The 13379-nt window shown below is 51.2% G+C and overlaps 1 protein-coding gene across 1 annotated transcript; it reads right to left on the bottom strand.

The window, feature by feature from the left end:
- Window positions 1-456: 456 nt before the first annotated feature.
- LOC135978750 (maestro heat-like repeat family member 5) lies at window positions 457-9938 on the bottom strand. The gene is made up of 8 exons (XM_065579562.1): window positions 9791-9938; window positions 8977-9092; window positions 5395-5549; window positions 3460-3586; window positions 2252-2442; window positions 1471-1608; window positions 1195-1312; window positions 457-663 (listed from the first exon to the last, which is right to left on the bottom strand). Exons 1-8 carry the CDS (start codon window positions 9936-9938, stop codon window positions 457-459), a joined length of 1200 nt encoding a protein of 399 aa, XP_065435634.1.
- Between the last annotated feature and the right edge of the window lie 3441 nt (window positions 9939-13379).

Below are 13379 nucleotides of genomic sequence, written 5' to 3'. Positions count from 1 at the left end.
TGGAGCCAAGCCCCTCCCCGTCGAGGAGGTAGATGATGTCTCCAGCTTTATGCATGGCCTCCATGACACACACTCCATCCCTGTCACCGAACGAGTCCATGATCGCTGGCAGCTGGGCCTGTAACAATTGCACCTGCAGGAATGAAGAAGGCAGCTCATTACTATCCTGGGTGACAGCCTGGAGCACATGCTGGACCATCCCACTCCCACCTATGAGAAACCACGGCTGGCACAGCCCCCCAACGGGGCAGAAAGTCATTCTCCTCTCACTCAGTGCCAACTGCTCACTGTAACCTTTGTCTTTGCTCACTCCGCCTCCCCCATTGCATCACATCTGCAATCAGGGGTCAGCTCACGGGAGCAGGGACCATGTCATGCCTTGATTTGCTCAGTAACGCACCTCCAACATTTGAATGCTGTGCTTTAAACAACAAGGCTTGTGTGGGGATCTCGCTCTCATTTCTGAGCTATTCGATAGACATGGGCTTCCTCGGTCCCCGGGCAATCCACGCCTCTCACCTTTGCTGGCTGGAGCACAACACTGCCAAGGCCTCGCAGACTGAGCCTACGTATGATGGGATTTTTGTCCTGGGTCCATTCCATGAGCTGCGCCTTGAGCTCTGATTTTGTCACTATCGTCTCAATGGAAGGACTCTGGAGCAACTGGAAAGAGCCAAATCAACATCCGGTTGAGGAGCAGAGGTCTTCTTGTGGGGTCTGTTCCCTGGACAGTCATCTTTACCAAATGGCCACTTACTCCCGTACAAAGTCTCTGGTCTGTAGGGAGCCAGTTGCTGCTCTTTCAGTTGGTTCATTCCCAGAAGTTAGACTAATGTATAAGTCACAAATAAACCCCCAGGGAAAGGGGAATCTCCAGGCCCCATTGAGTGCCATGGAACAACCCCTGGGGCAGAAGAAAAGCAGACCCCAAGAAAAGGTGAGGAGAGAAGCATGGCCTTGGGGCAGTGGTGAAACATCTCCTCTTGTCACATGATCCCATCTAGGCACATCCAGCCAGGGGCGATCTCACCCTGTCTCTCCCTCCCTCTCTCTGCCGTGCCCCACAGCCATCCATGTGTGGAGAGGAGCTAGCTGGCTGTAGGCTGCTGAGCTCCTGACAATGTGCCCCAGAGCTTACTGGCCTGAGCTGCTCTGCAGAAAGCCCACTTGTGCCTGTCAATTAATGAATCTCACCTCAGTGCAGAAAGTCATGGCGATATGTCTCTGCTCATCCTCCTTCTGACTCTGGACAATGGTGACGGCCTCTCTGAAAACTGCAGGGAGCTGAGGGTTCTCAAACTCGATCATGGCTCTGGAACATGGAACAGAAAGTGCCTTGTGGTTATCAAGGGGGAGAGAGAGTTCCTCACTAGTTGCTGGGCTGAGATGGCAGCTGGAACAGAGGAATATTTCACACGGAAATCCCATTGCCAAGAGAGACCCAATGAAGAGGAAACTTTGGGCTCCTACCTTGCAATTAGGCCAACACCCTGCGAGTAGTAATATCGGGAGGATATCATGTCCCAACCCTGCTGTAACTGGATGCCGGCAAATTCCTTCCAGTATCCGGGCATGGAAAAAAGAGTCTTCACAGCCTCCACTGACGTGCTAAAGACAAAAAAATCCCAGTGTCAGGCAACGAGATCACCCCCAAGCATGGCAAATCTGCACAAGCCCTGGGACACACAGCATGGTCAGCAGTAGCTAGCGACCCCGAGGATAGATCCAGTGTGATATCATGGTGCTTCCCTTCCCAAGGGGCCCTGTCTACACTGCAGATTCATTGAGTTTGTAACCAGTTACTGACACTAGCTTCTTAAGATGGTTGGTGTCATCACTCAATACGGTTGAATACTTGATTCTTTACTGTGGCAGGTAACAGGACACAAGCGGGCATGTGCGGCCAGATCCTTAGTTGGTGTAAGCGAGCAAAGCTGTGTCAGTTTACAGCACCTGAGGTGGCCTCTGGCGCTCTGTGTTTCCACTGACGCTTTGGCAGGTGGCACATGGGGATGGATGCACAAACATGACTGCTGCCTGACTGTGTAGTGAAAGCAGCTGGCCTGTGGACGGAGTCAGATGAGCGAGTGTGACTCACAAGAACACACGGCTCTCAACCCTTTCCCCTCAAGAGAGACCTGCACCGAACTGAGCCTGGGCGAACTACAGCACCCGAACAAATGATGGCCATGAACAGAGCACACGTGTTTAGCAGAACAAATCTGTTCTTCCTTTTCCTTTCAGTCATTACCTTAGGGGGCTGAGGCAGCTGGACCCCTCCTCGGGGCTGGATGTCTCGCTGGCCCTGTAGGTCCCTGGCAAGCGCAGCTCCATCACATACTGCACTTGCCTGACGCAGAGGATGAGCATCTGGGGATACATTTCCAGGATGGCTTCTCGGTATCCCCACAGGAAAAGGACCTCGTAAATGGTCCTCATTGCCTGGAGGGGGGAAAGAATTTCAGTCAACTATCCCAATCTGCCACCTGCCACCTCCACAGGGTATTAGAAAAGAGGATTGGCTCCTGAGAGGGGAGGAGACATTTTGAGGCTCCTGAACCATCACCCATTCCTGGAACGAAAGCAGGATGGAGCCCTATGGAAAGATCAGAAGACTCTGGATGACGTTATTCCCCGTTGTTTCTCTTAATGGTGCAGACCCTGTGCTTTGGCTTTCCAGCCATGACTGGACGGGCTGAAACCATCCTGAGGAGATCCGTTCGCATAGGCCCAGTGTTTCTGGCCCAGTCAAAAGTACTGGACATCTCATGATCCCATGCTGGGAAGCTCTCTAGTCACAGTTTACAGAGCCAAGAGACACCGAAACTGCAGCTGCTCACTAAAGGGCCATCTAGAGCAGAAGACAACTGAGCCAGGGTACCAGCAGATAAACCACTTCAGATCTGTAACTTTTACCTGGGGGAAACTTTCTTTACACGTCTTTAGTTTGCTAGGAGGTGGCCAGGACACACTAAGGCCTGGTCTGCACTACAGAGTTAGGTCAACGCAAGGCCGCTCACCCAGCATCACCCTAACTATGGAATTTCCTTCCCGTCGGCAGAACTGCCCCTCGGTTCCAAATTAATAACAATAATAATTAAAAATCTCTCCACGAGTGGCAGAGAGTCCAGGTTGATGCAGTTAGGTCGATGCAGTGTCAGTGTAGACACCGCATCGCTTACGTCAACTGGCTTTCAGGAGCCTCCCCACCCTGACCGTACAATCAAGACGAGCGCTTCTGGCGAGGACGTGCACTGCCGACACAAGCAGCAAAGTGCAGACACACACAAGGGATGGAATTGCTGTGGCGGCTGTATGCCGAGGTAAGTTAGGTCGACTTCATTGTGTAGTGGAGCCATGGCCTGAAGCTAAGAAGGGGTGAAGCTCCCGCGCACACACAGATGCACCATCCTCCCTGCGGTGGCGGGTTGGCAAAGTGACATCTCAAATCTCACTTACAGCCAGAGACACATTGCCGCTCTTCTCCTCCCGGCGTCTCTGCTGGAGCTTGTCCAGCAGCTGCTGCAGCACCTCCCTGGTGAGCTGTGGTTCTTCACCCAAGGCCTTCCACAGCTCAATGGCACATCTGCAAATTCAGAAACAGAAGTCTGACCTTCCCTGCTTGGCCACCTCTTGCCCTCCCCAGGGAGAGACTTGGCGTGTAGGCAGGAAAGGCATCTCTCAGAGGACACACCGATTGGTGCAGAGAGGCTGAGGCAGGGCAAGTCCCTTCAGAGAACGTTGTATTTATTCCTTTCCCCTAATGGGCTATTGTTCCTGAAGCTACAACCGCTGTTTCCAAGACAGTGACCATGTACTGACCACAGAGTGACCACCAAACTGTGACCCCCAGACTGTGCAAAATTCTGCTCTGTTATGCTAGGGTCAGTCCCGAGGAACTTGCCTGACCTCACTGGAGTTACTCTGGCTATTTGGGGGTGTAACTGAGACCCAGCGTTTGGCCAAGTGTCTCTTAACAGCTCAATCCTACTGCAGTGTGGTGGGCAGGGTCAGACACTGAATCAGAACATGCCCTGATAGGAGAGGACTCAGGAGTTTGGAAGGGGAGATTGTACTGCCCAGTGGGACAGAGATGGAAGGAAACTAGTACTGAAATCCCCCTCCTCTCTTCTCTCCATTCTTGCTGATCTAAGCACTGCTGGTCCTCGCAGGCATCTGCAGAGGAAGACTGCAGATGGATCCAAAAGACTCCAGTCATTGGACTTCCAAGTTTGGTGAGGAAGGTCGGACATGGTGGTCAAGCCCTGGGGACATTGAGAATTAGGTTGGACAAATCAAGAGTAAATGGCCTGGATTTGAGATCTTCAGGAAGCTTGGCTGAAATTCTGTGCCAACGCTGCCAAGTTTCTATAGCTTCTGAGCACAGACCCTGGAAAGCACTGTGGCTGTTTCAAGGAATTCAAACCTGAAAGGTTTACAAATCAAACATTCAAATCAATATGAAAACCAGCACTGTATTCCTCTGGTAACTGCATTGGGTAAGAAAGTCAATTTCTTTCGTGCTGCTCTTCAATTTGCTCTCCCATGTGACACAGATTTGTCTGTGGTCAGTGCAGAACTGCACTGCAGAGGATGCCGAGGAAAGCCGGCGTTTTGACCTCTGGCTAGGGTCCAGTTGGGTTTCACGGCCCCTAGGCACATGGGGATTGTGTTATAAACACCTCAGCTGGATGACTCTGCAAAGTGATCGGCAATAACCAGCAGGACTCAGATGAAAAGAGGCACTCACCCCGCTCAGAGCCATTATTCCCGGCTGTCTGCAGACTCAGGCAGGCTGCACTGCATTTACGCTCAGGTCATGTGTGGATGATTTTTTTTGTTGTTGCAACAATAAGGGCTGGAAATTTGTGTCTTAAGAGATTTATCTCTGCTGTACAGCTCCATAAGGATGAGTGCATTTTCTCAGCACTTCCTCAGCCATGGAATAACTAGGGATCTGACTACAGGTAACAATCCTGCACTGGTCCCCAGGGGACAGACAGATGGGCCTCATGGGCCTTTTCCATCTCTGCCCTCTCTCACGCAATAGGGAGCAGCCAGACCTCATGACCCAGGGATGTGGAGTGAGCCCCAAAGTCATTTATTGGCCCTGTACTGGATCAGAGAGCAAGTGGAGTGACCCATCGAAATCAGGACAATGCTGGAATTCTCCAGAAAACTGGCACGTCTCCATCCCGGGGAGTGCAGGAGGAGGGGTTGGCTCCTCAGTGGCTGTGCCTGGGCATGTCCTCTTAGTGAGAATGGACAGCTCTCTGCACCGCAGGAAACTCCCTCCAACTGTGTGAGCCTGACAGACCCTTCCCGGACGGTGGCCTGTCTGTAGGAGCAGGAAGAGAAATAATGGCCCGAGGTGATAACAGAGCAGCTCCCTACCTGTCCGATGACAGCGTGTGCGCCACACAGCTCAGAACCACATCCTGGGGGTGGGAGCGAGCCAGCAAGGCCGTGGCCCTCAGCGCTGCTTTTCTGGCTCTGGGATCACAGACGTCATCTAGCCACATTAAGATCCTTCCAACAACGTCTCCAACCTGGAAGAAAGCCAGAAAGTTGAGGGATGGATTTATCAATGAGTGACCTCCTCCCAGGTAACCCCATCTGGCAGCCCTGCAAACTGCCTCTCACCTCACTTTCCCATCTCTACTCCTCCATAATCTCAAGAAAGAGGCTTTGACAAGTACAGGAACCCCAGTCTTCCTGAGGTCTGGTTTAGCACCTTAGGCTCAGAAACACACACAAAAGCCTTCCCCAAAACCTGACCGTGGGCACAGCTCAAACTCCCCTGATGTCCCAGGGCCTTCCCTGCCTTAGCAAACTGCTCGCAGCCCTGCTCTCAAGGGCTTCCCTGCAGGAGCCTTTCCTCCATCTCTGCAACTTCCTGTTGCTCTTTCTACCACGATCAGTTCCTCCAGACCAGTGGTTATCAACCTAGTTTCCGTGTGGGCCACATCCAATACTATCTCTTTGCCCCTGAGGATGTCCCAGGTAGAGAAGCACTGCTCCAAACCTAGCTGGTTCTACGGATGTACCCCAGAGCCCATCCCAGCGATGGCAGGCAGGGCTACGTGGATGGGACTAGCCAGCTCCAGGCCCCAGCCCTATGGAGAACCTCTACACTGTGGGATTTTAAAACCTGGCGTAACAAATCTTAAAGCCAGGTCTCTAACCTCGGGCTCAGGCTGTGGCACTCAGAACAGCAGTGCAGACATGGTGACTTGGGCTGAAGCCCAGGCTCTGAAGCCCCCTCCTCCCCTGGCTTCAGAGCTCAAGTTCCAGCCCAAGCCCAGAAGAGGCTGCATTGCTGTTTGGCCCCACAGTGCCAGCCCTGGGAGCCCAAGTCCATAGGGCCAGGCTTTACGGCTCCTGCTGCAGAGTTTGCAGCACAGGGTAGACAGACCCGAAAGGGACAAGCCACCCCCTAGCGCTCTTCCATGAGGAATCGATCATTGCTCTTTCCTCTCCTGAACAAGGAGCAGGAGCTACAACCCGGGTGGCTGGATTCTGTTGACCTGTTCTGCTAGCAGGAGGTAGAGCCCGGCACAAATCAATCTGCTGATTGAGGGGCCATTTGTTAACTTCCCGCCGGGACCTGCTGGAAACAGGGAACTTGGCCAGAGACAGGGACGACCTGCAGGGAACCCGAGGAACAGGCAGGTTTGGGGAGGAAGCTCAGGCTGAGGATTCGGTTCGTTTATGAGTCTCCGAGTTTCCAGGAAAGCCAAAGCCCAGGAAGGGAATAAGTCTGCACTGACTCGCCACGGGCAGGCGGTATTTGGAGAAGGGCGGGAATGTCACCTATTTCCAGGCTGAGTGATAAAAGGCAACGTTTAAAGAACTGTAGGGAACATGAACCCTGATTCCTTTCTCAATAACCCACCTGCGCAGGCTTGGGCAAGTCAAGGAGCTCTCTGGACTTCAGTTTCCCCAGGTGTCCAATGGGTTCAATTCCTACCTCCCAGGAGGGTGGTGGAGTTTCATTAATCGGGGGAGTAAATGATACCGAGAGCCTCCTACCCAGGGGATGTAGAAATGAAGTCTGCCAGAGACCTCCCTAGGCCAATCTAATTCAGGGGGGCAGACACTCAGATCTGTGGGGATGGGCAACAGGATCAGAGCTTGGGAGAGACAGAGAGAAAAGTGCAAAGCCAAATTCCTCCTGATACTTCAGCTGGACAAACAAGGCCCTGCAGCATGTCTGAGGAAACCATGTCTGCTCCTGGAGCCTAATGTGGAGGCCCATTGGCAGACTAGGTAAGTGCTGCGCTGCCAGGGCTGGGGCTATCGGCACCTTCAGTGTGGCTGGGCTGTCCTCAGGGACGTGTCAGAGCTCCAGCGGGCAGAGAGCACGTTACAAACCTGACGCCGCGGATCCCCGCGGCCAAGCGATGAATGGAAAGGGGCTGAGCCAACCTTCAAAGCACCATGCCAGCGTGTCCCAGGAACGGTTTCCTAGGAGAGGAAATTCTCCCCTCCCCCTCTCTGCGCAGCATCCTCTGCCCCACGGCGGGAGTCTCTTACTCTCTCCATCTTGTCTCCGTGTAGAGATACGATGGCCCTCAGCTCTTCCTCTGCGGCTTTAAATCGCTCCAGGGTGGGTGTTGTCAGACCCTTCACGGCTCTCATCAGCAGGGCTTGGGGCTGGGCTGAGGAAAGCTGCTCCCCAGGGGTCTGCGATGAACAAGGACAAAGCCTGTTGGGACGGAGTATTTCCATTGGGCAGCTGCCCTGGAATAGTCTGTCTCCGCGGGAGTTCGGCAGGGCCTAGTGAGCATGGAGACTCCGGCTGAGCCCTTTTCTTAAAAAGCCTCAACAGGTGCCGAGGTTTCCTCAGTCTTTCATCCGCTCCCCTCGCCCCCTCTGCCTGAGAAGAGATGGGAGCCTCTCAGCCAGTGCTGGGACCCCAAGGGCCACCCCATTTCCTCCCTCTCTAGCCCCTCCTCCCAGGAGCCCAGCTTGTGCTGAGAAAGCCCCAATGGCCTGCAAAGCCCATTCAAGTTGCTTGTTGAGTGCAGCCGAGGGGTCGCTGGAGAACCTGCCCCACGTCCCATCCCACCCCGAGCGCCTGAGCAGATTGGCTCAGCAACTCTAGCAGCCCACGGTGTCTGCGTGGAAAGGACTGAGAACAGGCCCCAACGGAAATGCCTCTTCCTTCCCCACCCCGCAGCGTGTGGCGCTGCCACAAAACAGGCAGAAATCGCCGGCAGGACAGAAAGTAGCTTCGACTGAAGGAGCGAGTCTGCCTGGCTGAGGAGAATCCCAAACTGTGGGCTTCTGGGGCCAGACCCTTGTGGGTCAGAACTCACTGGGCACAATGTTAGTCCAGGGGACCTGGTTCCAGGGTCTTCTAAACCCAGGGCCTGGGGTGCTGGAGGCCTTTGTCCTGGTGTCTCAGGCACGTCCTGAGTATTACTGCAGCTGGCCTGCGTGTCTGGATCAGCACCGTCTGTCCTGGATGGCAGCAGCTGAGGACACAGCAGAGCACACCAGAGTGACACACTCGCATAGCTACTCCAGCCCCCCGGCGTGTCAGAAGCTCCCAGAATTGCAGACTTTTGTATGTGCTGCAGGGTGCTCTGTCACTAATCATCAGAGTTACAATGGTGTCTCAGTGTCTACAAGTGCAGGGATGGGCCTCGTAGGATTTTCAGCAGTGCCTGTGTGCCATGAAAAGTGCATCAGAATCAGGCACCTGAGTCAGGCACTTCTGCGAATCCCACTAAGCACTTGTGTACTTCTTTAGGTGCCTAAACCCCTTTGTCAATCTGGATTATTTGCCTTATGCAAACAACCTAGAGAAACTCATAAAGACTGGCTGGAGTTGATGACGTGCAGAATGTTTCCTTTCAGCTCCCTGAGCAAGGGGCAGGTAGTTCTCCTGTCAGAGATACCAGCTCCGGGAGACATTAATACACACAGCAGGGGATGCTTTCCATTATCTCAGTCACAAAGCGTCATTACCATTGTCATATGGGAGCTGCTTGGTAATGAGGGGATGGGAGCGCGCTCTTCTTCCTGCTCTTCTGGACTCCCTTTTCCCCACTTCCCCTTCGACTCAGACGGCTCCTCCTTCGTCCCTGAAGCAGAAAGAAACATTCGTAACATTTCGCTTTTCCATGTGTTATCCCTGGTTTACAGAGGACGGAAGTCGGGCCCAGAGCCCTGAAGCGACTTGCCCAGGGTCAGACTGAAGGTTGTGGGCAGAGCTAAGCAGAGAACTCCGATCTCATGGCTCTTCGCTGGGGGCTTTTACCACATGAGGCTTCCTCTGATCTAGGGGCCAGTTTCTTTTCCATGGTGTATTCTACTCTTCCCCTCCCCTTGCACAGCGTTCCTGTCAGTGATGGGCAACAGGCCTCATTTGCACTTAACCCCCCAAGAAGTAATGACTCAGCTCTGGTACGGTTCCCAGCTGTGACCTGCTGAGACCTCTGGAGCATTTTACTGATGAAACAGACCCGATCCAGGAGACAAGAAATGATTTCCTACAACATCCAGCCTCTCTGTTCTCCTTACAGCCTGGAGCAATGTTAGTACTCCCCACCCCACAGTGCCAGACCCCCCGAGGGGGGTGATCTGACACTGTCAGCTCTCCCCACCTCAGCGATGGACCTCGGCCACCCTGTCCAGGAGGATCCGGCACTAAATGGATTCCAGAGTCTGAGGTTCCCATCACTGTCCCGTGAGAAGCCCTGATGTGTAAGGCTTGTAGAGTGACTGGTGTGAGTATTCCTCACATGCTCCTCGCCACAAACCATGTGGATTGAATCCTCACCTGTAAGATCCAGTTCAACTTGTTCTGTGTTCTCCTGCAGCTTCACCTCCTCTGACTCCACCTGGGTCTCAGCTGTTTTCTTCTTCAGGGACAAGTGCGTCCACCTTCGTGGTGAAGAAACTGTTCTCTCCTCATTGCTCTCTGCCATCAAGGTGTCAGACTGGCTACAGACACAGAGTCTTTTCATGCCTGATAAGATGGTCCATGAGCATTTGCTTCTCTGGGGCTTCTCTGGCAAGGCCTGTTCTTGCTGGCTGAGGACAGAGCATGCCTCGATTGCTGCAGGTTGGGGGAACACTTTGTGCACAGGGATCTCTCTGTGCTCCCTAGAGGCGAGTCTTTGGAAAAAGGAACGAAGCCTGGAGTAGAAAGAAGGAGGAAATGGGTTTTTCTGTCATTCTCTAAAGGAAAGGAATTAGTTTGCCCAGGATTCACAGATCCAAGAGACTGGTCTTTTGAAGCCAACTGCTCCAGCCAATTCATACAACCAAGAACATAAGCAACACAAGATCGCCCAGCCTGGGTAAAACTGTCTGACAGTAGCCAGTGCCCCAGAGGGAATGAACAGGGAATGATCAAGTGATCCATTCCTGACGCTCATTTCCGGCTCCTGGCAAATGGAGGTTAGGGACACCATCCCTGTGCATCCTGGCTAATAGCCATTAATGGACCTCTCCTGCATAAATGTATCTAGTTCCTTTTTGAACTCTGTTAAAGTCTTGGACTTCACAACATCCTCCGGAAAAGAGTTCCACAGGTTAACTGTGCGTTGTGTGAAAAATACTTCCTTTTGTTTGTGTGAAACCTGCTGCTTATTAACAGAGACTTCAAAGGGGGCACTAGGATGTGACTAAAGGACCATTTGATCTGTAGTTAAACACTGTACCCCTGAACTCTACCCCCATGATTAGACCCAGCTGAAGACACATGGGACCGTGGTGAAACAGAAATTCTTCTGCAGACGTTCTAGGGCCTGTGTTATGTAGGGGGTCAGACTAGATGATCAGGACTGGCCTTAGAGCCTTTGAAACTATGAATTTCTGAACCTAAAGATGGCTCTAACTGCTAGTGTGAAGGTTGCTGCTCCTGTCCAAGAGGAGATACTTTGTCTGAGGTTTCCTTGGGGAAAGGCACCTGGATCCCTGTTCCCTCTTTCTCATAACCTTCCTTGGACAGAGCACATCACAGGTTCTCCCCTTTTGTTCTCTAACAGGAAACCTCCATCCACCAGATCTGTAATTCCTCCCTTGCTAGCACAGTCGCTGGCTACATTTCCTAGCCTGACTCTCACCTCATGGATCTCACGCCTCCTCTGCCATTGGGCAGACATGGAAACAGCAAAGGTCAATTTATATTTTCTTTGGTCATTGCCTGGGTCTAGTTGCAAAACTGCTTCATTATTAACCCCACTCCTTTGTGCACAGAATGTTGGGACTCTGGGAACAGATGGGGCCAAGCTGAAAACCAATAAACCTTTGTTCCCAGAGAACCCAGTAAAAGGAACAAAAGATTGTCATCAAGAAGATTTGAGGGTCTGGAAGGATGGATTTGCAGCTGCAAATATGTTGATTTATTCTCAACTATTTCAATATCTGGAATTTATTAGCATGGGGAAAATAATCAGTAAACTTTAAATGAAGAATTTCCCATGCTATTTATAACATGCAGTCAGAAGTTTGGCCACCAACACAATAAGAAAGAAATCACACCGAGACCCATGACCAATGTAGGCTACAGTTTATTTAAACCCCTTTCCTGGAAAGGAATTGCAGGGGGGAATTTACACATCTATTGTATAACCCAATGGGGGTATAGTAGAATTTGTAGAGAGTTTTGAAGTCTATCTCCATGAGATTATTTCTGAGAGAACTGCCAAGATGACAGCCAGGGGATGGGAGTGGAGCTGTATCCCTTTCAATAGCTTAAGATTTCTTTCTTCTGCATTTTTTGATCTCATTTATGTGTGTTTCAATCATGTAAAGTCTGAGATAGATATTGTCTCAATACACATACATTAGCCAATCATTACATGAGACAAAAGGTTTAGATTCACAACTTGAAGGCAATGAGTGAATTAGAACATAACAGAACATAAGAATATAAGAACATAAGAACGGCCGTACTGGGTCAGACCAAAGGTCCATCTAGACCAGTATCCCGTCTACCGACAGTGGCCAATGCCAGGTGCCCCAGAGGGAGTGAACCTAACAGGCAATGATCAAGTGATCTCTCTCCTGCCATCCATCTCCACCCTCTGACAAACAGAGGCTAGGGACACCATTCCTTACCCATCCTGGCTAATAGCCATTAATGGACCTAACCACCATGAATTTATCCAGTTCTCTTTTAAACGTTGTTATAGTCCTAGCCTTCACAACCTCCTCAAGTAAGGAGTTCCACAAGTTGACTGTGTGCTGTGTGAAGAAGAACTTCCTTTTATTTGTTTTAAACCTGCTGCCTATTAATTTCATTTGATGACCCCTAGTTCTTGTATTATGGGAATAAGTAAATAACTTTTCCTTATCCACTTTCTCCACATCACTCATGATTTTATATACCTCTATCATATCCCCCCTTAGTCTCCTCTTTTCCAAGCTGAAGAGTCTTTAATCTCTCCTCATATGGGACCCGTTCCAAACCCCTAATCATTTTAGTTGCCCTTCTCTGAACCTTTTCCAGTGCCAGTATATCTTTTTTGAGATGAGGAGACCACATCTGTACGCAGTATTCGAGATGTGGGCGTACCATCGATTTATATAAGGGCAATAATATATTCTCAGTCTTATTCTCTCTCCACTTTTTAATGATTGCTAACATCCTGTTTGCTTTTTTGACCGCCGCTGCACACTGCGTGGACATCTTCAAAGAACTATCCACGATGACTCCAAGATCTTTTTCCTGACTTGTTGTAGCTAAATTAGCCCCCATCATATTGTATGTATAGTTGGGGTTATTTTTTCCAATGTGCTTTACTTTAGGGGCAACTCCAAGGGAAATACTATTTATGGAGATATCAATGTAAATTTTACATGAGTTTTGTTATCTTCCCTTTAGGTTCTATCCATGGAAATTCACCCATACTCGTCTGCTGAAAGATAAAATCATGGAAATCTGCCTCCAGAGAACGTGGAAGGCTGACGCAGACGGGGAACTGAAAGATGCCCACATTCAAATCAAAACGGAACGTTGAGAACTGACTGTTGCAACGCTGGCCCCCACCAGTCCCTAGGACGGGGGTGGCCAAGCGGAGCCTGAGAAGGAGCCAGAATTTACCAATGAACATTGCCAAAGAGCCACAGGAATATGTCAGCAGCCCCCCATCCGCTCTCCCCCTCCAGCCCCCAGCACCTCCCGCCCACCAGCAGCCCTGCCAATCAGCGCCTGGGAATCTGGGAATTACCTTCTGTAAAAACTCATCTTCTTTCGAACACCTGTGGAAATTGGTTCAAGAAACTGATTCAAGAAGTTGTTGACAGATGGATAGTACGCGTCTATCAGCAGCTCCTTGGGTCACCAGCCGTCGTCAACCAAGCCAGTTGGCAGACTGAAGGCAGGGCAAGAATGCTGAAGCAGAACATTCTTTGCTGTT

Source organism: Chrysemys picta, unplaced genomic scaffold (genome assembly GCF_011386835.1).
Source record: "Chrysemys picta bellii isolate R12L10 unplaced genomic scaffold, ASM1138683v2 scaf429, whole genome shotgun sequence".
In the NCBI taxonomy this organism is placed as follows: Eukaryota; Metazoa; Chordata; order Testudines; family Emydidae; genus Chrysemys; species Chrysemys picta.
This window is presented reverse-complemented; position numbering and strand designations above follow the sequence as displayed.

Bases quoted from the DNA above. Each gene is read 5' to 3' on its own strand.
- LOC135978750 (XM_065579562.1), bottom strand. From the start codon at position 9,938: ATGGCAGAGAGCAATGAGGAGAGAACAGTTTCTTCACCACGAAGGTGG. The intron at 9,093-9,790 runs GTGAGGATTCAA...TTTCTGCTTCAG, and splicing joins AGTTGAACTGGATCTTACAG to GGACGAAGGAGGAGCCGTCT. The intron at 1,313-1,470 runs GTAGGAGCCCAA...TCCATGTTCCAG, and splicing joins GGTGTTGGCCTAATTGCAAG to AGCCATGATCGAGTTTGAGA.